The following is a 23,620-nucleotide window of genomic DNA, read 5'->3' as shown; positions in this document are numbered from 1 at the left end:
TTCTTGCTAACCATGATCATGGCTACCAAGACCTTGACAGTTCTTGGGGACGAGAAAGCCGGGAAAAAGACACTTATTGGATCCCTCATCTACAAGGTTTTATCTATGTCTCCAAATTTTCGAGTGGTTACTCACGATATGTAGTGCGGACTTGAACTAACACAACTGGAGGCTTTGGAGCGTGAAGGAGTGTCACAACTCAACGAGATCGTACCATTCTATGAGAAAAGCAGTCGCGTCCTGTCGTTCTATGCTCCATCAGGGAGAATTGTCGTCGAGAGTATGTCGTCAACGTTCTTGCCGTTTTCAGCAGTCCTAAACTAACGCATCAGTTATAGAAAGCAAGGAACCTGATCTTGCCTTCTGGGTTTTAGATGCTGCCGCATCGATGAACTGGAGGTCCTCGGCCGAGGAGCTGAGGTCTCTTCTGTCTAGCGGCACACTCCAACCTCGAGAAAGGCTGCTTATACTAGTGAATAAGATGTGAGTGCAAGACACTGTTACTCATTTGCGACCTAGGCTTATGCAGTGACGGTAGGGATTTGGTCGGGTGGTCTGAGCACACCTTTACAGAGGTAGTGCGCACATTCAGTGCAGCCAACCTAAAGACAGATCGGTATGGAACACTTCGTGCCTTTATATAAAGCGTAACGTTAATGAAACTAACACATGCTTACCATAGGGCCTATATTCTTCCAATTTCCAGCCTCAAAGGCGACAATATTCTTGGACCGCTAGAAGGTTATTCGTGGATGAATGACCAATCTGCCTCTCATCCTAGCAGCTCTGTCCATGTGTCTGAGCGTTCATTGATGGATCTTTTACGCTAAAGGTGGTTTCTGAATTACTGCGGATATCGAAGACTCAGGGCTCTGTCGCGGAACCGGGAAGCGCGAAAGCATAGGCTAACCTGTCTTTGAGACGGAGTGAAAACGGGCCAATGCGGCAGACCACGTATCTACAAGCGGATCACGAAGTCTGCTCTCTGCCTCAATGACTGCCGGAGCGCACCTCATGTAGGATGGAGCTGTATATTGCGGCTTATTGCAAATCACCGTTCTACTGATGCTTCGTCCCGAGTTCTGTGTCCGGATGGCTCTCGCGAACTTGTAAATGGATTGGTCTTACTGCCTGCTTCAGATGATGGATTACCACCCTTTAGCGCGTCTTGTGGTCTTGCTCTTGCCCAAAGATTATTAACAGTAGGACGTTGAGGAGACGGAGTATCGCGAGGTCCCCATTTGAGCCTTGTCCTGTCTTCGGAAGTTTCGCTATGGACTGGGGCCGAGCCAGGTTCTCTTGAATCGCGGTACTCCTGGTCACGCTTCGGTCGAATTGGGTAGGGAGCGCCTTCGGAGGGGTGAAGCTGCGAACGTTTGATAGTTGGCGAGGTTGGTCGTCGTAGTGCCGGAATCTCTGGCGGAAAGCTTCAATGTTGTCCTCGTTAAGACCTAAGATCGCCTCTAACGAGTCAACGACACGTCTAGGATCGTGTTCATTGTCGCCATCGGAAGTATGTAATGGAGTAAGAGGAATATCGTAGAAGTCGGCAAGATACACTAATGTGCGATATTGATCATGGTTGGATAGAGTTCGAAGCGCGTAGAAGTCGTCTATAAATCGCGGAAAGATGTTAGAATCGGGTTGGATGATGCCTCCGTCGGGGTGAAAGGCAACGAGTGGACGAATAGGCGTAACTGGATTGCGCAAAGACGCGTTCCTCTGGAAAGCATTTGACTGTATACGATCGGCCTTGATTTCTAATATAGACAATTTGAGTTCCTTGATGTCGTCCTTTACGTCCTTTGTCTCAATTCCGAGGTGGCCGTGTGATCGGCGAACGGCATCAAATTCATGCTTTAGGAGTTCCGCTTGACGGTTCTGTAGGTCGATGTACTCGTCGCGTCGCAGGTAAGGTGACACGGTGGAGGCCATGGTAGTGGTCATGGTAGGCGATGCGGAAGTACCAGAGAGATGAGAGAATGCATTGACTCTTAGTTCCCTCGTCACCCGATCACGTTGGCGGAGATGGCACGTGCTGCTGACTCATAGATCGCTGGCCTGTACTGAGTCAACAGCTAGCCCCTGTCCAAATTCGGCCGCGAGATTTAGCTAGCGAACGACCACCGCCCATCGACAATTTACTCTCAATCACAAGGCTTCGACTCCCTCGACCGGTCCATTGGCAGCACTATGATAGTCAACATGTCTGCAGCGCCAAATTCAACCGGCAGCAATCAAGATTGGCATCTATAGATGACCGAAAACAAAGCTTAGGCGTTGGCCTGGGCCTCTGGCAAGTCATCGTCTTCCGATGTGAGCTCCTCTGGGCTACTCCAGTTGTCACGTGCATGGGCATCACAGCCGTTACTAGCTATGCGATGTGGTTATGAGCATTACCGCAGCCTGCGTGCGCGAGGTATGTCCGGGTTCACTTGGAACATCCTTGTAGGGTGCTGATCAATAAGGGAGTGTCCTGAAATTATGATACAGAGGAAGGCCCAGAACCCAGGAGCCCTATCAACATAACCCTTCCAGAAAGACACCCTAGGGCAATCATTGTGACTGTTGTTGTTGTCGATGGCATGGCAAAATATGAAATCGCCGAGGTAGAAAACCGACAGTCAGGTGGAAGCCATAGTACGTTATGTTCATTCCAGGTAATCCAGGATTTATCATGGCTTAGGCCGTATTCATGGCGTTGTGCTTGCTCTGGAACCGGAGCTCGAGACGAAGCTTCAGTCCTATTAGCTAGTTCGAGACGGCCGATATCTGTATCTAGGCGTGAGCTGGTATTGTCGAATGATAGATTTGTGATTGCAGCACCAATATCGAACGTCTGTTGAAGGGCCCCCGTCGCTGTATCCCAAAGCTTGACGGTGCGATCACCTGACCCCGATGCTATGAGCTTGGCGTCGGGCGAGAAGGCGATAGAGAAGACCCAGTCACCATGGCCCGCGAGCGTCTGTTCAAGGGCCCCCGTCGCCGTATCCCAAAGCTTGACGGTGTGATCACTTGACCCTGATGCTATGAGCTTGGCGTCGGGCGAGAAGGCGATACAGCTGACCCAGTCGCTATGGCCCGCGAGCGTCTGTTGACAAGAACTCCAGGCGCTTTCCACTATAGGCTTTATCTTTATCCAGTTTGGCTCTTCATTCTCGAATATTTTTCGTAGTAAGCTATTAGCTGGGCTGAATATAAGAGCCGACTCATATGTCTGGAGTGGAGCGTTCTCAATGACCCATCTATTCTGGAGGATAAACCGGCGTGAGTCCTGGACAAGATCTACTAATTGGCGATCCGACGACTGTTCCTATCCTGGTTAGCTTCACTATTACAGCGCCGGATGTACACTGACTTTTAGCAGGTTCTCGAGTCTTGTGATCAAGAGAACGCCGTCTCCCATGTGTCCCATAAGACTCAATGCCTCGAGCCAGTAAAGGCAAAATTGCCGAAAGAACCGGCCAATAGGCTTAATATAAGAGACACCTTGATCTATAGGACAGCTACTGCTGTAGACATGTTTGAAATGGCCGACCCAGTGGACGCAGGACTACCGTATGGCCGCTAATGGATCTGGGTCTGGTATCTTGAGCTTGTCGATAGGGAATCCGGGATAGCGCAGACCGTAGATGTCACGCTTGAGTGTCTCTTGCATAGCCTGCAGGGACCGCCCCAACATACCACGATGGACGTCTATTTGACCAGTGGGGAAAACTGCGGCGGCTGCTTTGTCGCTTAAGTAGTCCTTGGCCGACTGGTGAATGACATATACAAAGTTGTCCTCCAGGACCGTAAGGAACGAGCCGCACAGAGCTACCACTTTTCGAACGGACGCCGCGTTAGCTGAGATCTCCTTGGGTAAGCCCGATAAGACCCCCAGTTCAGCGAGGTGGAGCGGACGATATGCTACGGTAGCTGCCGAGAGCACGAGCCGACAGAACTCAGGGTCCCTCCTTTTCAGCTTTTGAATCTGCTGCATCATCCGAGCATAGAGTTCTTCTAGCGTCGGCGGCATTTCTTCAACTACTTACAAAGCATGCATTTTGGAGTGTGCGATCTGGCGGGCTAAGTCACCCTCTGATGGCTGAGCTGTTGGGGTATTTTGTTGTTGTTCCATCAGGTGGAATGCAAGCGACTGTGGCGCATAAAAACGGGACGACTTGTTCTCTTGTCTGTCCATTTTGTAACACAGTTTTTAATCCTGTACTAACTTCAAAGAAAGATTGTGAATTCTTTGAAGACCTTATTTCGACGTCAAAACACCAGGAGACGGCCACCGGAGATAGCTCCTGACCTATGTGTATAACATCCTCATGAAGGTTCGTATGGCGATACAACAAGGTTGATTGAACTCTAAAGCTCTTCGTGAAGTAAGTGTCTGCTAAACTAATCGTAAGGATCATAGCCACATCATATTTGACCGGTGCACTTCCATCCTGTTCATTGCGTTTGTGCTCTTGAAATGCTCGTCCGTAAGCCTTCTGACGCGGAGAAACCCCGGATCCCGCTGACCCCACTTCAACAGCGCGTTGCGAGGTACAGTATATTCCGATAGCATTCTGACCCGTGGGCTTACCACGAACTTCCACAGGCATCTACGTGTTCAAAACAAGTTGCTGTCACACTTGGTGATTTTAGCAATCAGCAACAGCAATCACGTTTTCAAATAAATACAATGGAGACGATTGAAGATTTAAGACGTCAACTCGAAGAGGAGCAACGCCGACGCGAAGAAGCTGAGAGTCGCGCAAACCAGAATGAACGTCGACGAGACGAGGAACAGCATCGACGCGAAGAAGCCGAGAAATTGGCGATAGAGTCGCGTCCACAAGCGCTTCAGCAATACATCGAGGCTTGTCATGGGCTCGACCTTGCTGCCGAAGTGATTACCGACCGCTCCTTAACGACCCAAGGAGATACCACGAACCCAACCGGCCGAATTTTCCCTCGTCATATCATTCCCTGGATCGATTTCGAAACACGACAAGAAGAAACATAGCACGACCTCTCTATAAGCGACGCTTTCTTCTCGAAGCATAACCTTCCCTCCCTGCATCAGATGGAGTACGTCAAGTCATTGGTCAAGCCTATCAGCAGTGAGATCGGGCTGCGCGACTTTGAACGTGATATCGTGGAAAACGCAGTGGAGAAGTTGATCGACACAGTATCCAAGGACACACTCCTAAGGCGCCGTCTTGGCATTCGCGGCACTGTGACTTTCGAGAGCCATACAAACCTCGGTGCCAGTCCAGATTCCATCTCCGAGCCAATAGAGCACATGGCTGTTAGGAGCATGGGTGCTCGTGCTACAGCATCGGCATCAAAGCCTTCTACGGCACCAAAGGCACGTCGCAAAGCAAAAGGAAAAGGCAATCGAGCGGATCAGTTCTGCATTTACAAAACCGCAGACGGTCAAAAGATCCCCACCATCGTAATTGAATACAAGGCGCCCCATAAGCTCAGCGTCGATGAGGTTGTCGCGGGCCTGGAATCAGGAATTGAGCCAGAACGCGACGTGATAAATCAAGATGGAGAAGGTTTTTCGTTCACGAGCCGACGGCTCGCAGCGGCAGTCGTGACCCAGCTCTTCTCCTACATGATCGGCAAAGGCATCCAGTACGGCTATGTTTGCACTGGACAAGTCTTCATCTTCCTTCATATTTTAGATGATCCCTCCGTTGTCTATTACTCGACGTGCATACCGAAGCTGGACGTTATGGAGGACGACGAAACAAGGCTCCATCGCACGGCTGTTGCGCAAGTCTTTGCCTTCATTCTCCAAGCTCTCCGGTCGAGGCCGCCTCTAGAGTCGTGGCATGACGAAGCTGACCGGCTTGGTACCTGGGCTATTGAATATGAGTAAATTCTGTATAGTATTCCCACGGCTGAGCGCAAAAGCAAAAGGTCCCGCGTATCTATGTATAAACCTCAGCGGTGGAAAGGCTTCAAAAGATCGCCAATTCGCACCCGGTCTAAGTCTACCTGTCAACAGCCAGCTTACGATGACAATCACACTGATGATGACCCTCCGTCTCCTTCACCTCATCCGCGCAGCGGCAGATTTGCTACAGACCCTGTGGTCGCTGAAAATGGAGGCGATCCGGAGGGGAGAGAACAGGAGCAGAGCTTAACACCGAAGCAGAACATACAAGATCGACCTTTCTGCACTCATTCATGTCTAAAAGGCTTGGCATGTGGTGGGCCAATGGACGATTCTTGCCCTAACCGTAACTTTCACGGGCAGCAACACGTTAAAAGATTTATCTTTCTCCGTCTGATACGAGATTAACTTGCCAGGGATCGTGGCCGCGACGCCGATTGTATGTCGATGAATCGAGCTGGGGCGCGGGGCTCGCTTTTCAAGGTCCGACTGTCGTCTCACGGTTATACGTTCGTTGCCAAGGGTATGGAGACCGTTAACGAACGTTTTCTACGGCGTGGGAATGCGATGTATGATCGACTCATCGACATATAAGGGACGCACATCCCGGTGTGTATTGGGAGTATAAAGCTAGTCCGGCCATGGCATTACGACGGCCGTGTTAACTTCTATTTTATGTTTCTTAGCTAGGCCGGCCGACCCATACTTGAATATCCTGGTCGCCTGGACGAAGCGACAATCGTTGACGGTGTTACCACGATATTCAATGCCTTGCACAACTTGTGCGCTCTCTATCATGATGCAGAGCCGCGGAATATCTTATGTAATGAGAACGGAAAACTCATGGCGGTAGATCTAGAAAGAGCTAAGTACCGCGGCCGTCAAGCTCTTATCCAGATAAGCCCGAACCGGAAGAGGAAGCGCGATGCCCCGAAACTAGCAAAGGACGATTTTGCACAAGAGCTCACCCAGATCAGGGAAGCATATCGTCGATCTATCAGATTGTTTTCGCGATAACATAGAGGATGGGTGATACTAGAGTCCTAGGATCTACCGATTAGATAAAAGATTAAGTCTTCTCTCTACCTGACACAAGCGAACGGAATCTTTAGCCTCTATACCCCTAAAGAACTCTTATTCTTATAACTACTTCTACCTTAGCCGAATCGTTTCGTCATCTAATGAACTAAATCTACAGCAAATTCGGGCATCTCACCTAGCAACAACGGCCAGCCGTCCAGACTAGATACATCCTCTATCATACAAGCAGTAAAGTATGCTACAATCCGCCGGATCTGGCTTTCCCCCGCCGTAGTATTTTGATATATATAACGGACTAGTTCTCTAAATACAGGCATAAATGTCGACTCCGTTATAGTCCATTGCACCAGCTCCGAAGTTAGTCTTAAAATTGAATAATTCATGAGCGAAGCAATGGCGTATCTATTCGCTAAGGTGTAAATTTTCGCGTTGCCGACGAACTAATTCACGAGAGATCTTAGTCCCTCCTCTTGTCTCTCTCGCCCAGTCATGAGCGATTGGATGAAGTCTTGTTTCTTTTTGGAGGGACCGCTCTCATCTTTGGAATCGCGATTGTGTGATACCGTGTTAAGTTGCGCTTCCGTGAGCTAAGTGAGTGGGGAGACCGCTTTATCGCTGCCGCGTGGCAAGACGTAAGAGAGTAGGGTAGTTTGAAAGCCCCGTTGCTGGCATTCTAAGGTGACTCGGCGGTGAAGGTGGGGAAGAGCCGGGCGGATACCGAGGTTTTGTTTTCTGGTAGCTCTGTATTTACCGTAGTTATCTTTTCTAGCGTTTCGGAGGCGGGGTCTTGTCTAACTTCAAGGGTGAAATCCGAGTAAGAGCCGTGGTATACAAACTAAGCAAAACGCGAAAAAATATCTTCGTCGACGTCCACCCAAGTCACGCCCGTAGGTGCAGACTCCTTAACTAGGTTATGAAACGAAGCTAACAAATAGGATAGCAATGACTGATGGATGTAATACTCTACTCGATCATGTCCCACGATAAATTTGAATAGCTTCGTCCTTAGGTGGCTAGTGCTAATGCACGCATCAGTAAGGAACGTCATCAAAGCTCGCAAAGGCTTACTCTTTGAACTAGAAAGGCTGAAAGCCTTGCGAGAATAACATGTCTAGCTCCATATTAGCGAATAGCGAAGATCTAGATTATATATTCTCCTACGTTACAAATATGGCTAGGCACTGGGTTTTGTATGGGTTTTCGCATTAAGATTAGATTTAATTAAGCTAGCAGTGGGCGAGGATGCTTAGTTTCGAGGCCCTGGTAGGCAGAGTTTGAATAAAGACTTGACTAAAATAAGCACATCCTTAGAGTTCACGGTACGACCATTTCAAAGTTTCGGGTTTAAAGTAAGCGACGGGCATGTTCTCGTGAAAACTTTAGTCTTTTCATTGAGGATTATTAATGAAGCTTATGAGCCACGTGGAGGTTTCACTGTCTTTAATGAAGAGGAATTTTTGGGGGGCATTCAGCCGCGCCGGAATGCCAAGTAGCTGGTGATGCAGATCCCTGGGCACCCTCTCTGGAGCACCCTCTCTGGAGCACCCCCTCTGGAGCCCCTCTCTGGAGCACCCCTCTGGAGCACCCCCTCTGGGCACCCTCTCTGGAGCACCCCTCTGGAGCACCCCCTCTGGGCACCCTCTCTGGAGCACCCCCTCTGGAGCACCACACCCAGCCTCAATGAGCCTTGTCCTCCCGCCTGTGGCACCTCCCTGTGGCACCTCCCTGTGGCACCTCCCTGTGGCACCTCCCTGTGGCACCTCCCTGTGGCACCCGACTGTGGCACCCGCCTGTGGCATTCCTATTAAATATCCCCCACGAGTACACTTCTCTCCGGCACCATGGAGCACGATGTCTCGAGTATCGCACAGCACTCATCTACAACCCTGTGCAGACAGCATATCCAGACACCCTCGCTATGACAGGTAGCATGTCAAACTATATAGCTATATTATATTTGTTAGTGGCCTTAAATTGAAGTTTGAGTTGTATAGGCAACGTTAATTTAACTGCCACCTAAATAAACGACTAGCAAGAGCGTCGCATCATGGCTCTATAAGGAAGTTCAGCTAGTGCGCTGCGCAGGAACTCAACCTCCTTGTATCTCGAAGAGCTTAGAAAAATATATAAAGATGCCGCACATTCTAGACATGACCGAGCAGCTAGGAGCAGATAGCTTTGACGCGAAGCTAAGCAAAACACGCGTATCCGTTAGCCCGTGGAATGGGCACGCAGCCTCTCAATCTATTCTCAAGTCTGATTGCCCCCCCGACATGCTACTTGGCGCACTAAGGAACTCTGGAGTAACGCCAAAGGATGATCAATATGCCGGTCAAGGATATTCACAGCTAGCCTCGCGTCTGAAAGATAGAGGTCACAATCCCGTTAGGCAAAGGGCCAAAAGAAAGAGGTCGCTGGTTCAGGTTATATCAATTTCGCGCAAGTTCGTTAGGCACGACGCTATTGACTTCTTAATATAATCTTGGGAGCCGATGTTAGCGGCGTGGGCGAGACTTCTCCGCAAGACAACCATCCCGTCTAACGCGTCGCTTGCAATATTCAATATGTCAGCAGCCGTAGGCGCTCTAGATGACGTTCTTGCCGGCCAAGAAGGAACCAATTTGCCACCTAAATTCGGTTACGTTTAGTTGTCAAATTTCTTTCGCGTGTTGGAGGACAGAATAAAGCAAGGAAGAGAAGACGCATCTATCCCTTTAGAGAGCGGTCGAGTTAACTCCAGTATTGCAATTGATTTGTATATCAGGGCCCAAGATTCAGACCTAAGAACTATACGAACAAGGACTAAGATATAGGAATGCAAGCGAATCGGTGGGCGTTGGGCCAGGCTCGTTGGCCCGTTAGTTTTTTTGTTGGCGGTTTACTCTGACGTTGCTGAGGCTTTCGTGTACGTATCACCTATATGTCTCGTCCCTTTCATAGCTAATACGTTTGTATAGTAAGAACCATGCTAAAATAGATAACGCTACGTTTAAGAAACTGGCCTATATAGCCCTAGATAATGTTCCTGATAGACTCGTTAGGGCATGCGTTCATCTTTCTGCAATGGTTGAAGATAAAGTAACATTAGATCCGCAAGGCGATGACATCTTGATAGGGGGCATTGAGGGCATGGTCAGAAGGTATTTGGTGAACTAGAGCGGATGCTTTTCCGACACCGTTGCAACCTAATGCTAGGATAGATAATTTCTTTAATATCACCGATATATGCTCCTACTGCAATGCCTATCGAAACGGGACCCTAACCGCATATTAACTATATTGCACTACTGAACCGACAGGTTCGCGGATAGCTTTTCAAGCTGGCGTAGAAGAGATATCATTATATATATAGCTGCTTTATTTATGCTGGTTTGTGCGTGGGATCGAGATTTTATATAGTAGAGTCTATTCTATTAAGGGGGACGTTCCCGTACTAGCGAAAATAATAGTGAATCGCCTAGAAATAGCGGAAAAATTTAGTTATAAGGCAGGCTGAGAGTAAATCTAGTTTTGGCATTGTCCAATAAACAAGATAAGTAGTCTTATATAAATCTACACTACTAGTCTATAACGTATCTATAGCTCCTCCTCGTACTCTTCTATCGTAGGCGGAGTTCTCTGTCTTTGTTTATTCATAGATAGTACCTAAGGAACTTCGTCGTCGTTGTCGTTGACTACTTTACCCTGCGTAGCGGCCATCGGGTGCATGTGGGCAGGACTTGTCTCCTTTTTAATATTTCCAGTAGCTATGTTATTATCAGGTGTTTCCGGAGTAATACTAGTAGCTATCGGGTTTAATAGCGCGGTCTCCGGTTTGCGCATAGCTTCTGCTGTATGTATCGGGTCCAGTGGTGATAGAATCGATCGCATAGCTTGCCTTTCTAGCAATAACCTCTCCACACTAGTATCTGGCTTAGTACGGATTGGAGTCACCTCTCTCTCGCTATCACGGATCACCTTCTGGCTATAAGGAGTCTAGCGCTATGGTGTCCGCGGTCTGTGTGCTAAGCCAGGCGCGACTTTGGATAGAATCCGGCTAGGACGTTCAACTTCAGCGTGCCGATCTTAGATAACACCGATTTCATCTTCGTGAGCCTATTCTGTTTGTGTCGAACCCTCGATACTACCTTCGACAGCTTCGCCTATACTCGGCACCTAACAATCCTCTATAGTTATGTCGAGCTCTTCGGCCTGCTAGGCGGAAGTGGAAGTACCTGTATGACTCTGGCCCGTGACGGAGTCGTTATTCCCTACAATATGGTCGGATTGCTCACGAACTATTATGTTTCTGCGTTTCGTACGCTCTGCCTCACTCCTTATATCGAGTGCACCTAACTCTGACGATATCTAGTCTCCTTTCCTCTTGCGAGATACCGTAGTTTGTTCCACAGGTTGAGATATATTCTTATATTAATAAGGAAGGTCTAGTATCGCCTTCCCAAAGAATGCCCTGAGCAAGTCATATAATACCTATGGTGGATTAGCCCTCGTCGAACTACTAGACTGGTTTAGTTTGCACTGCAGTAACTAACCTATGAATCCCTGTGCTCTTATGACGCTATATATCTCAATACTTGGCTTGCCGCCGCGCCAACGAGCTATGAGGCACTAGGGCTCCTTCGGTAACTCTAGACGGACGGAGCTAGTCCCACGTAACTTTATAATAGATTTAGTGCGGAACGCGTTCTAATATGCGGCCTCGCATAGTTCAGAGATATAGTTATTGTCGGGCATTGTATTGATGCCTTGACCTTTAGAGTCTTACAAAGGCGGCTTAGTGCCTAATAAGGGGAAGTGGCGTAAAGCTTCAATAAGTATAGATAGGAATACTCGATCGAAAGGTAAGAAAACGTATGCCTCTCCTCTCCTAAGCATGGCTAGCTCGGAATGTTTCTAAACTCTTCGTAGCCGTAGGATGAGATCCTTTGAAGTAGTCCCCGGTCTAGTGGCTTGTTTTGCTAGCCGTGGGAGGATATACTTCTCGAGTATTTTGACACCAATCGTCAAATACCGCATATTCTCGTGAAAGGTTAATATGCTTGGGAGAACGTGGTCGTTTGCTATGATATTGCGGTATAGCCTTGCGCGGTGGTCTTTACCCCGTATTTCCGGGAAAAGCTTCTTCTCTGCTATGAGCCTTTTCATCGTCTCCCGATCCTGGCAGCTGCGGCTTGGCGCTATGTATTACAGTGCCCGCACAGTATCGCTATCTAGTAGCGGGATATCCGTTTCTAGTCCCTCGAAAATTTTAGACCAGATAGTTTCAATATGCTTCTAGTAGCTCACGATAGCGCCATCGCAATAAGCCGCAAGATACTTTGCAAAGTTACCGAGTTAAATGCCTTCCTACAAGCCGGGGAATCTAGCAACTTCCTTTATCGCCGTCCAAATGGGCCCTTTGGTTATAATTATTCGAATATATCGTCTCTTGCCTTTCTTCAATCTTGATAACTATTGCTTAGCTAAATACGGTTCGGGGTTAAGAAGTAGTTATCGACATATTTCACCATCGCTGAATAGTCCTAGCATCTCTAGGGGGGCTTCTTAGCCTGGTCAAGCCATGCAGCTTAGTAACATACCTTTCGGCAAGCAATGAATACGAACGAGACATTAGTAATCGGCCCCGAGGCTATCTTTGGCTTTCTGCAGACAATCCGGTCCCACGAGACAACTAACTGGGATAGTGTAGTTAACCAGCGCGTTGTCTACTCGATAGAGGGTCTGCCGAAATTTGCCTAGGGTAATGCCTAGTTCTCGTAGTAGATCTAGCATTGTCTCCGGTGTCACGATACTAGTTATAGGCGTTGCCGAGTTGTTGAGAAAGTGTTCGAGTTTAAGAACGGCTGCTCGCTTGGAGAAGGATACGGGGCACTCACTAAAGCCATCTGATGTTAGGAGGCGAACAGGGATGCGAACGACCCCGTCCAAATACTCTTGCAATAAGGCCATGCTGCGCAGGAAATAAATGCCACTCGCTAGTGTTGACCAGAATCAATCCGAGGCATGGCGCAATTTAATTGATAGCATCTGGATAGCATGATACGTGCGTAATTACTGCTCGATTTATTCACGGACGCTCTATTTACGGCCGCTGGTGCTTCACCACAAATACGTATAGGGTCTCACAATTTCCCAGAGACTATTTCTCGTTCCGCTCGCAGCACGCTATGAGATAGCAGAGCGAGAACATGCATACTCTTCTTCGACTAACTCGAAACGCATCCGGCCTCCCTGGCGTTTATATCGAGGAGTATCTTAGTGCTTATCGAGTCCTTGATCAGATAACTAAACCGGTGCAATGCGGCACAGCCCTGATCGGCGGTTAACTAAAGAGGTAGTTTCTCTAAATAATAGGCATCGTTAGCCAACCCCACAGAGCTATTAGCGTTACGAGTCTGGGATATGCTTTGGTTTTTGATTGTGAGCTGCACTAGGCAAACGAATCAAACACTACACGGGTCAATGCCGGCGCAGCTCCTGTGAATATTTCGAGACATTATATGCCACACGCACTAGCACGCTTAGGAGACGTGGCTCAGCACGTATACCATGATATTCTCTTATTCTTTGCCGGTGTTTTTGTCGTCTTCGTGCCCGATTATGGTGGGCTGGAGAAGGTGGTTGAATTTCTATGCTATTAGCTGCAGCGAAGCATATAGTTGGGTGGCAGCACTACGCGCACACAGCTTGTGTTAGTGCGTCCCCCTGTGGGGTGTCACCTACAAGAGACTCGAAGCAAACTCGCAGCTTAGCTTGCCGAAGCCCTGCGGAAGACCGACCCTACTAAGGGATATAGTGCCTCGCTAATCTTCAAGATTATTAACGGATGCTTCGAAATAAGCCATATCTATAGTATGCCCGATATTTCACGTCTGGTTGCGGAGCTGTTAGCCCGTGCATCCGCAGATTATAGTAGCATTGGCTTTGCTGTGCCATAGTATAAGTCGCTTCTGCGAACAGTAATCTATAATTTTACAACAGGTTCACCTCGACTATTCAACTTTATCAAAGCTTCACGAACATATTATGCGCTTCTAGAAAATATGCGCTAAAATATTCGATCCTTTCTTTAAAGCTCTAGTCTCGGAGATAACTCTATTCGAACGATCGCCTTAGCTTTGGTCTTGGATGCCTACCCTGCAGAGATGCATTGTATGTACCTTGTACTTGCCCTATAATAGATCGTGGATGCTAATAAGGAGTAGCTTTCCTACCAAGAGAAATATTTTTAGCGCTCTACGAGGAAATATTGCAGAGCGTTAAGTCCGCTCTATGCGTCTATGGTATACGCTAACGGATCGGCGCTGCCTTCGTTAAGATCGCAAACATAACCACGTCGCCAATACAAACTCACAGGGACCTGGTTAAGACTATATAACTCGTTGATTCGCGCGACGGCTTAAACTGCTCATTCTGTATTTTAGAAAACGCTATCTATAATCTCAAGTATAGACATTGCTTTTGTGACTCTTGTATGCTCCGGGAAGCCGGAGTGGACCTATCGTGGCCCACGATACTTTCATCTTGTCTACTATGCAACCGGGCAATATTAACATATGTGCCGGCGCTCCCTCCCACGGCGGGTGTGAGATATATCTATATCGTGGAAGGTAGAGGCATGTACGAGATACTTAAGGAGCTAAGGCTCATCCGCCGCTGCGTACCCTTATGTTTCGTATCGCTCTATGAACTTTTTGATGCCGCAGATAGGATAGGCTAAGGTAGGCTCGATTCTATAACTGCACCTCGAGCTAACGAATAGTAGGCGTTTTCTTTGCAATCGGAATATTTGCCGAGACCTAGGCTTTCGACGATTGTCGATATCACCTGAGTGCTATTCGTGATATTAAATGGGGTAAGACTAAGATTAAGTTTGGCAAGGGGCTCTGTTGGCGGTTTAGTCGTCCATTCCAACGTCTAGGGTGTGAATACGATGCGGAGGGGAGGACATTTCGTATGCCTAGCATCAAGAAGTTAGTCTCTAGCAGTGGGCGAACTATAGGTGCTAATCAAGGCGTAGGCAAAAGGCAGATATCTCTATCACCGCAGGGAGCACGAAAAGCTCGACTTAAGTCGCTCCGCAACCGGTATGGGGGCTCATAGTAGCCTCCCTTTTCTTCATCGAGCTTCGCACCGTTCCCGAGCTTTATAAGCAAACCCAGGTACTTCAAGTGACGTTATACTATCGGCTCCCGCCTAGTCCAACGCTTCAAGGTCTGATATCAAAGGCATATCGAGAGAGACTATGCTTGTTTATTGCAGACGATTTTTAGCAACATTATTAATTCCTTGTTACGGAATAAAGCCTCCAGGCAGTTCTAAGAGGTGGATCGTTTTCTATGAATCTTTCTTTGGAAGTTAAGTCTTGCGATTCGATCCTGGATATTCGTCTTGAAGATGTAGACGGGCGGAATTATAATATTAGCAGGTGCCCTTATACGGTTGCGGAACTATTTTGTGATTAAGGCTTGTACTCGGCATTTGGTTGGAGATTGTATAGACAAGCCAATGCTGCTGGACGGGCACGAAGGAAGTGGACGGCCGTTGAAGACCTCCAGAGCCTAGTGGAGAGCATTTAGGTGTATATTGATATATTTTAACTAGTACTTCGCTAAGATATCCATAATGGACTTCCTCTGTGCAAATGATAGACGTGGCTTCGATACTCTGGTTTGGGCTCGTGGCGGAGGCGGCCGGCGAATCTGGCCGACGGGCTTGGTTGAGTCAGGAGCGGGGGTCCTATCGCCGTCCCGTGAAGAAACTAAGCCCCCGGATCCTAAAGGGCTGGGACAAAGATCCGAAGATAAATCGGCATTCAAAGGTGATAAATGTCCGTCGAAATTAAGATCGACTTATTGAAGGTCCCGCAAGCTTTATTCCTTGATCATGTCGAAGAGCTCGGGGCGTGATTGATAGTATGTGAACGCGCCTCTACTAGCACGGACGATGACTAAAGCGTTACCGCTAAAAAGACGATTGAAAGTCTGCGCCTTCTTGCAAACGCCCCTTACATGGTTCCTAATCCCTTGAGAGATCCTTTTGTTTTTCTCGCTACGAAGACGAGGAGCCATAGCGTTCGATAGAGGAGAATAAACGAATGAGAGATTCCGCTACCACAAATGAAAAATAGTACTCAAGGAAATAAGTAATAAAGGAGCTTTGAGTTATTGAGGAAAGAGGATATACCAAAGACTTCTCTGAGCTTTTAAAGCTCCCGTAACCGCCGTGGTTCGCATCGGATATTGCATAGGATAGACTACGCGCGATCGACAAGCGCGCGCTTCCATTAGCACGGTAGCTGGCCCCACACGGCGGCACAGGGGGCCACAGGTTTGATGGATTTTAAACGCTATCCTTGAATAGACGATGTGCTTTGTTTAGATACCTCGCTATGCTAGCCGAAGCCTTATCAAAGCCTTTCGCCCCTATGAATCAAGAGACACGGTGTAAAGCAAGTATATGGCCGGCCGCAATGGATAGTACTTGGTGGTACCTTATCGCCTTTGGCGGCATCTTTGGAACTGCATTTACGTTATGGATATTGAACCTTCTTATACCCAACTTTCGCAGCAAAGTCGCAAGACATTTCTATTATCCGCTCCTTATCAACCGCGGTAAGTTCTACGATAGTATGACTCGACTCGATGCCTTCTGTATCCTCGTCTTCGTCGTTATTAACATGCTAATGATCTTCTCACCCTTTACTTAGCTAGACTGGCGCATAGTGGAAAGGAGAGCTACGTATGCAGCCGCGATCAATATAGTGCTATTGTGCCTAGGTGGGCGTATTAGACCGGTGATCGAAGCCTTTAACGTCCACCGAAGCACTTACCATCTTATGCACCACTAGATTAGCAGGGTGGTAGTTATCGATAGCTTAGTGCACGCTATTGTTGTTATAAGTCTGAAGCCGAGGACCGGGCTCCTTGTAACTTCAGCTTAGGTGGTATGATTCATATTAGTGCTCATGCCTAGAGTTATTGCTAATACTCAACTAGATAGCTTCTACTGCTACCGTAAGCCTTCTTCTCTTATTAGGCGTCGCGCGGTTCTGGCTTGGACGGTGGTTCCTGCCTAGTTATCGGTTCTTAACCCTTTCAGGCCTTACCGCACTCTTTTGGCACTCCTTGATGCAATCCTAGGTGCGTGCCTGGGTTATAGCGGGTATCTATATCGTGGCCTAGTATATATTCGCTTTGTATCGTCTCTACCGCCTTCTGTGTAGGCGGCTCTCTGCAGAGATCGTCGAGATCTCCGGCAACATAGACCTAATGCGTATAGAGGTGGTGCTCAGAAAGCCTATCAAAATCATCCCTAGCAAGTATTTCTAGATTTTCTTTCCTGGCTTATTTCTCCCTTATGCGTTACTATATAGCTACTCGGCCATCGTATTCTAGCATATACTAGATAAAGTTCATCCATCTCGGCGGATGTCGAGTGTGTCGTTCCTCCTCTCCCGCCGAGGTAGCTATAGCGGAGTGCTTGCAAGGCTACAAAGGGGGCAACGAATATTTCTAGAGGGCCCATTTGGCAAAGACTTAAAGCTAGGTGCCTACGAAAATATGATTCTGACAGCCAGGGGCGTGGGTTTGGCCGCAATCTTACCGCTGGCTCTTGAGCTCGCGGAAAGAAGGAAACACGACGATAACGTGAAAAATAAGCTACAGTCTATAACCTCACAGCTTATTAATTTTCAGAGGGCAACAAGATCTGAGCAAAGTGAACAAGAGAGATTGGAGTTGCAGCAAAGGAAAGGAATATTATTAAAGCAGCAATTATTCCGGGACGCGACGAAGAAAATCGATATATTCTAGTCTATAGAAGATAATATACAAATGGATATCGTCCGTGATAAGTTAAGGGCTCTTCAGCGATTGGATCCAGAGAATGTGCGCTATATTTAACGAAGCTCGAGAAATAGTCTGCTAATGATGATTTATAGCAACTTCTTGTGTTTTGGTGCGGATACCCTGGCAAGCGACAGGGTCCGCCGCCTTTCAATCCCTCGAACTTCTGGTGGTGTGTCGAGCCTTTAGAATTAAAGCATTCCTTCGATTATCTTATTACGTCGAAGATCTTAGAAGAACGGAGGAAGTCTCAGGGTCACATGGTTGTTGCAAGTACGTGCCTGTCTTCATAGCGAGACTACGTCTCTATTCATTCACTAACGCGAAAAAAGCATGTGGGCCGCCCGACTTCACAGCTAATATACGTGAATCTATCGTTAATAGTTAGGATAGGAAGCTTATTGTGTTTCGTGAGACAGAGTTCCGACCGCGGATAGTGTTGCCTAGTGCGAAGAGCTCTACGAGATTAAGGAGATTGTATTAGCGCGATCACGATAATGCTGCCTAGTATTAAGCATCATTACGCGAACCTCATAAGGGGCGGCCTTTCATAGTTAGTCTTTACCTAGCTTTCTATCTATCTATAGAATCGCCTGCGCTAAGTCTTATAACATCATAGTAACTTAATAACCATAGTAGCTTAGCGTTTTCTGCTTCGGGTATGCAAAAGTCTCCCTTCCCTAGATAACTTTAGTTAAGGACCTGTTCTAGATTAGGAACTATTTAAAGGGTTTGAACTAGAAGACGTTAAACATTACTTTAGATGCTGATATGTTTAAATAAGGGGCCCGCCAGCTGTATTTAAAGCATGCCTATCGTATATATAGTTCTATGTAGCTCACCTTGTCCGAGATATTTAACTCTGAGTAATTCAATAGCCCGTAGTATTCTATATCACCGAGATAGCTCCGATTGCATGCACAATCCTTGGCACTTTCGAGGGCCTGACCCACGGAAGTATCAAAGAGCTACTCGAGCTATATAAAGATCGCGTCGAATTCGCGAAGAGTATCTCCATAGCTACTCTATTGCTGGCAAGCAACGAAATAATATAATAGGTTAAGCAAGTTGAAATAACTGAAACTAGAAAGAGAGCTCGGAGTAACGGACCTCCCTAGACCTGGCTTATAGCAGTAGAACGGGGACTTGTGATTATATAGGAAGTATGGATTCGAGATATTCAGCAGAATCAGAAATAGATCGAGCCGGAACATTACGTTTACGGTAACCAGAAACCTATGCCTGCACCTGCGCCAGCACCTGTGCCAGAAGAACCACCTGCGCCTGCACCTGCGCCAGCACCTGTGCCAGAAGAACCACCTGCGCCAGCACCTGCGCCAGCACCTGTGCCAACACCTGTGCCAGAACCACCTGCGCCAGAAGAACCACCTGCGTCAGCACCTGCGTCAGCACCTGCGCCAGCACCTGCGCCAGCACCTGCGCCAGCACCTGCGCCAGCACCTGCGCCAACACCTGTGCCAGAACCACCTGCGCCAGAAGAACCACCTGCGTCAGCACCTGCGCCAGCACCTGCGCCAGCACCTGCGCCAACACCTGTGCCAGAACCACCTGCGCCAACACCTGCGCCAACACCTGCGCCAGCTGGCACTGGCAGTGGCACTGGCGCTGGAATCAGTGTGAAACCCGAGCCAAGGGAAGAAGATTCTACAGGTGTTCCCAATCAGATCCCACAGCGAGGCTCGGATAGACAGGGCAAACCCCAACCTTCTATCGAGCAGGATAATAGGGGAACCCCGGTGAATATTGATATCCGAATAACTTCCGATAGGTATAGCCGAGGCGAGCCGATTCCCTAGTGGGCCGAGATTATGATTCCGGCTGCTAGGAGAATTGGCAATACACCTGGCCGGGGCGTTATCGAGTGTATTATAGCCTCAGGCTAAATATTGGTTAGTGAGTTGCTAGAGAAAGATAAACAAAGGCGTGGGTACTTACTCTCCGCTGCGGATCACCCAATCGAGAAGAGTACTTTCTACAAATATCACAATACCGTAATTCCGAACGAATTCTCAGCGTCCTGGAATCAGGGAACCGTCCTAGGAGAACATCTAAAGATTGACCTAGTGGCTTAGTCATCGACCAGGACGATTGTATTGGCTTTTAAGGAAGGGGAGGAGCGTCGAAAGCCCCTGATATTCACGAAGACGACTTTTAAGGCTATCTAGGGCTCAACGGCAGAGGCATTAATGATCAGGCACATGGAGCTTAATGGCCAAGGACCCTTTCTTTCGGCTAAGATGTTAAGAAAGGGGACAGCGCAATCGAACCAGGATGCCCAAGAAAATTACTCAATCCTCCGAGCAAGACAGCTATTAGCAGAAGCGAGTTCGCGTAGCCCGTCAAGTTCAACCCCTATATTTCTACAAAAGAGCGAATCTCCAGCGACCGGCCCGTCTTCTCTTTTAACTACTACCTCACCTAGACAAACCCCCACGAGACAGGTCACGAAGGAGTACGAATAGTTTTTGAGCTAACTACGGGAAATAGCACCACCAGGAATGGAAATAGTATTCCGATCGTCCTCGAGCGGGTGATTGGAAAGGTATTTAGCAGATTTAGGGTTTTCCTAGCTTAAGACTTTAATAATGTTTTGTCCTTCTCTCCCTCCTGTCCCTCTGTCTATCTACTAAGGTTTAAGACTTCTAGAAAATGCCCTTCTCCTTAAAATAGAGTACCTAGAATGATTGTGCTTTAATATCGAGATCAGAGAATGATCCCTCGGTAGGCGACCATTTATACGTGAAAGTAAGATCCTCAAGGTTCTCTGGAATGGAGTACTTCATATTATGTTGCCAAGGGCCTGGGAAAAAATAGCGCTATATAAGCAGTCCCACCTCTTCAAAATACTCCTCTTGGTCCGATTTGTCAAGCTTCGAAATTGTCCTCAGAGCTAAGTGGAACTGCAAGGGCAGCTATGAGTAGCTCACTCGGCTGGGACTCCAGATGAAGACGCACTTGGCCTCTTGCACAAATCGTCGGGCGTCTTGAACCGAAGCTGGCACTTGCACTCGAATATTATCCAGCTGCCAGAAACGCTGAGCCTGCTCTATCACGATTTCATTATATCGTGCCTTTTGTCGTTAATCGTAGTCCACCTAAGACGCGAGGACACCAACCTAGCAGTCGTCTCGAAGCTGAGACAAGCAATCAACTTTGTACAGACGAGGCATAGTTCCTGCTGGCTTGGATAACAGCCGGTGGTCGATCTTTGAGTGAGGGAACGAAGTAGTTGGAGATTTCGGTAATAAGTCTAGGGGAGGAGAGCTGCTTTATATCCTTCATGCTAGCACGTGATAGATCGATCTATGGAGAGGAGCGACGGTCACGAGAAAGAGCGCACTATAAGCGGGAGCGGGAGGCAATCCAACTTAAGTTTTGTTCTGCATATAACGACGCGTAAAGAATCTAATCCGGTATCGTGCAAAGTATAAGTTATTGTGAAATATTTAGTTCCAACCAGCGCCAAGGGATCTAGATATTAATTCCCTCCTCCTATAGTTGATCTTCGTCCCCTTAAAGATAGGATAAAGGCACCGCCTGGAGGACTATAGTAGTCCATTCCTCTATCTAAGACTATTCGTCTACGTTCAAAATCCGACACGTAGACATAGTATTGTTCTCTATTGGCTCCTCCACATCGTTTTCCCCCTAGCAGTCATTCTCCAGGGCTAGATATCCACAGCAAAATGCAAAGATACCTTAGATACCACAGAAGAAGTGCTGCTATGCGTAAATGTCTGCTGACATTGGATAACAAACTTTGGCTTCACACCTATGCTAATAAAAGCAGGTGACCTCGTTGGCGAAGGTGCCGTTAGGTATCTCCTTAGCGCCTATAACTAGACGCTAGTCTTCATCCAGGGGGTGTCCTGTTTGAGGTGAGTCGAGGGGTATCTTTCTAGGGTGCGTATAGAGTGGGTATGATTGTGGGTGTGATTGCGCGTGTGATTGCGCCTGGGAGAAATCTAGGGTGGGTGCCACGGAATTCAATAGACGAGCTCTAATACTTATTATAGGCTCGAATCTAGCGCGCTAAGTTGTTTACGAGCATACATAGCAGCCGTCTTTAAGGTACATCATATCTCTATTTACAAGCGTTAGTGCTATATAAATATCCAAATACTACGCTTCATGTCATATTAGGCCTAAAATAATCCACCAAATCACACCATGTTATCAATCAACGTTTTGCAGAGCGTAGTCGATCGACTTAACCTCTCCGAAGTCATATCATTCGCTAGAACCTTTTTAGACGTTGCCGATGTCTAAGCATGCTACGACTCTAGAATATGCCCTGTGAGGTATTTTAGCTCGTCCTTTGCGAACCCTCTTACTCTTGTCTCCGTCTTGTTTGATACTGGTTCTGTTCTCGTTAGTCCTCGAGCCTTTTAGTACTTCTTCCCAATAATATGCCGTTAGTCGCAGTAGGATTTCTACGTGCTAGGATATAGAGAGTGTCTCCACGATATAGTCAAGGCTCTCACTTATTGTGGCGTTATCTGGGAGACACAGGGCGATTTAATTGCTTTAGCGCTCGAGACTGGGAGTAGTGTGGAGATGGATGCCGCACCTCTGCAAGCTATCTGGAGTTGGGTGCAGTATTTGCATTCGGAAGACGCTATTGCCGTTCTCGGACGTAAACTATATTAGATTACGATAGTATTCGCCAAGTGTCGAGCGATCACACCCGGCGATAGTGTCCGTATAAGCATGAATGCGAATAGAGAAGTGCGCGTGGTGCCGATAAGTGGCCGTCGTGTAGCGCGGTTAGGGTCTCGTCACGATCCCTGTGCACTTTACGGGCACGTGAGGGTCGGGAAGCGACTGTAGGCTATTCGGCTGTTTTTGGGTTGTTATTATAGCGGCACACTAAGCCTTCTGCGATTCTTAAATAACACGTATAGCAAAGGAATGTAGTGTTTTGTTGGGGGATGGTGCGCGAGCCACATAACCTACTATAACACTTTAGCAACGAGTGGGTCTGGCAACCTACACGGCGTTATTGGGAACGCGTATAATAGCTCCTTATTCGTTAATTACGGGAAGAATTTCTTTATATATATCGAGAAAGTTAGCTTTGCATGGCTATTATCGCAACTGAAAACAAGACGAGAGGCTTTATGCGGCCTGCAATGGGTTTTTAAGCACGGAAATCTCGTGATCCTAGACGTAGCTAACGCTGAGGCACCTCGGCGAGTCCGGCATATCGCTCAGGAATCAGCAGAGTTATATCGTTACCTAGCAGCACTCATCACACTCTAGAAAGGGCTGCCAGAAGGGCTCCGATCGTCAGCGTTCTATAGCGCTATATCGGAAGACTTACTTAGAAAGGAATGGTATTTGAAAAGCGTCGCTCGTTCCGGGAGTGTGCTAGGACCTTTGCCTGCAGTATATCGAGGGTTAGAATTTCTATAGATCCAGCCAATAGGATATTGTATGGCGTCTATTTCTATTAGTTTAGTAGTCTTCGTTGTCTTAGTTTGTGTGATATCTCTGATAGTGGTGTGATAGTCGGCCAATAGGATCTACTATATTTTCCCCGACGAATCCACGTGTTAGTTGCTTGGTCTTACGGTCCGTACCGAGTGCACGGTACGCTAAGAAAAATACCCCCACCCGCGGCCAATTAAGGAGATCACTAGCACACTATCTTTCTACGGTCGACCAGGACCGACATACCACTCAAGAACGCGCACCATCAGTCACGAGGGAGAATAAGCGCTAAGGCGATATATTGATAGGATATGCTAACGCGAGATACTATAAAGCGAAACCTACGTGTGATTCAGTCTTAGCTTATTTCTTTTCCTCAATCTATCTCCGCCAT

At 47.6% G+C, this 23,620-nt stretch overlaps 6 protein-coding genes across 6 annotated transcripts; 2 read left to right on the top strand and 4 right to left on the bottom strand.

The window, feature by feature from the left end:
* Positions 1 to 12: 12 nt before the first annotated feature.
* F5Z01DRAFT_638061 (uncharacterized protein) lies at positions 13 to 830 on the top strand (the record flags this gene model as incomplete). Its single annotated transcript, XM_046262336.1, has 5 exons — positions 13 to 96; positions 145 to 280; positions 333 to 483; positions 530 to 616; positions 683 to 830. 5 exons carry the CDS (start codon positions 13 to 15, stop codon positions 828 to 830), a joined length of 606 nt encoding a protein of 201 aa, XP_046116825.1.
* A 26-nt stretch (positions 831 to 856) lies between these two features.
* On the bottom strand, positions 857 to 2,025 carry F5Z01DRAFT_190329 (uncharacterized protein). Its single transcript, XM_046258003.1, has one exon. It carries the CDS (start codon positions 1,945 to 1,947, stop codon positions 1,159 to 1,161), a length of 789 nt encoding a protein of 262 aa, XP_046116824.1. The 5' UTR covers positions 1,948 to 2,025; the 3' UTR covers positions 857 to 1,158.
* Positions 2,026 to 2,110: 85 nt separating this feature from the next.
* F5Z01DRAFT_659765 (putative wd40 repeat pf20) lies at positions 2,111 to 3,622 on the bottom strand. The gene is made up of 3 exons (XM_046263794.1): positions 3,359 to 3,622; positions 2,469 to 3,313; positions 2,111 to 2,419 (listed from the first exon to the last, which is right to left on the bottom strand). The coding sequence occupies exons 1-2, from the start codon at positions 3,413 to 3,415 to the stop codon at positions 2,483 to 2,485; spliced, it is 888 nt and encodes a 295-aa protein (XP_046116823.1). The 5' UTR covers positions 3,416 to 3,622; the 3' UTR covers positions 2,111 to 2,419; positions 2,469 to 2,482.
* Positions 3,623 to 4,678: 1,056 nt separating this feature from the next.
* Positions 4,679 to 6,901, top strand: F5Z01DRAFT_682434 (uncharacterized protein; the record flags this gene model as incomplete). Its single annotated transcript, XM_046265763.1, has 8 exons — positions 4,679 to 4,885; positions 5,003 to 5,814; positions 5,878 to 5,914; positions 5,936 to 6,275; positions 6,342 to 6,440; positions 6,480 to 6,493; positions 6,515 to 6,544; positions 6,575 to 6,901. 8 exons carry the CDS (start codon positions 4,679 to 4,681, stop codon positions 6,899 to 6,901), a joined length of 1,866 nt encoding a protein of 621 aa, XP_046116822.1.
* An 813-nt stretch (positions 6,902 to 7,714) lies between these two features.
* On the bottom strand, positions 7,715 to 8,042 carry F5Z01DRAFT_190095 (uncharacterized protein). The gene has a single exon (XM_046258002.1). It carries the CDS (start codon positions 7,971 to 7,973, stop codon positions 7,761 to 7,763), a length of 213 nt encoding a protein of 70 aa, XP_046116821.1. The 5' UTR covers positions 7,974 to 8,042; the 3' UTR covers positions 7,715 to 7,760.
* A 10,949-nt stretch (positions 8,043 to 18,991) lies between these two features.
* F5Z01DRAFT_638056 (uncharacterized protein) lies at positions 18,992 to 19,869 on the bottom strand (the record flags this gene model as incomplete). The annotated part of the gene is made up of 3 exons (XM_046262335.1): positions 18,992 to 19,437; positions 19,636 to 19,672; positions 19,729 to 19,869. The coding sequence occupies 3 exons, from the start codon at positions 19,867 to 19,869 to the stop codon at positions 18,992 to 18,994; spliced, it is 624 nt and encodes a 207-aa protein (XP_046116820.1).
* Positions 19,870 to 23,620: the final 3,751 nt, after the last annotated feature.

The sequence above is a fragment of the Emericellopsis atlantica genome (genome assembly GCF_019669845.1).
Source record: "Emericellopsis atlantica unplaced genomic scaffold F5Z01scaffold_19, whole genome shotgun sequence".
Classification (NCBI taxonomy): domain Eukaryota; kingdom Fungi; phylum Ascomycota; class Sordariomycetes; order Hypocreales; family Bionectriaceae; genus Emericellopsis; species Emericellopsis atlantica.
The sequence above is the reverse complement of the archived record's forward strand: the minus strand, read 5'-3'. Positions and strand labels throughout refer to the sequence as shown.

Coding starts and splice junctions, on each gene's coding strand:
- F5Z01DRAFT_190095 (XM_046258002.1), bottom strand. CDS start 7,973: ATGACGTTCCTTACTGATGCGTGCATTAGCACTAGCCACCTAAGGACG.
- F5Z01DRAFT_659765 (XM_046263794.1), bottom strand. CDS start 3,415: ATGGGACACATGGGAGACGGCGTTCTCTTGATCACAAGACTCGAGAAC. Junction 3,314..3,358: donor GACTCGAGAACCTGCTAAAA/GTCAGTGTACAT, acceptor TAACCAGGATAG/GAACAGTCGTCGGATCGCCA.
- F5Z01DRAFT_190329 (XM_046258003.1), bottom strand. CDS start 1,947: ATGACCACTACCATGGCCTCCACCGTGTCACCTTACCTGCGACGCGAC.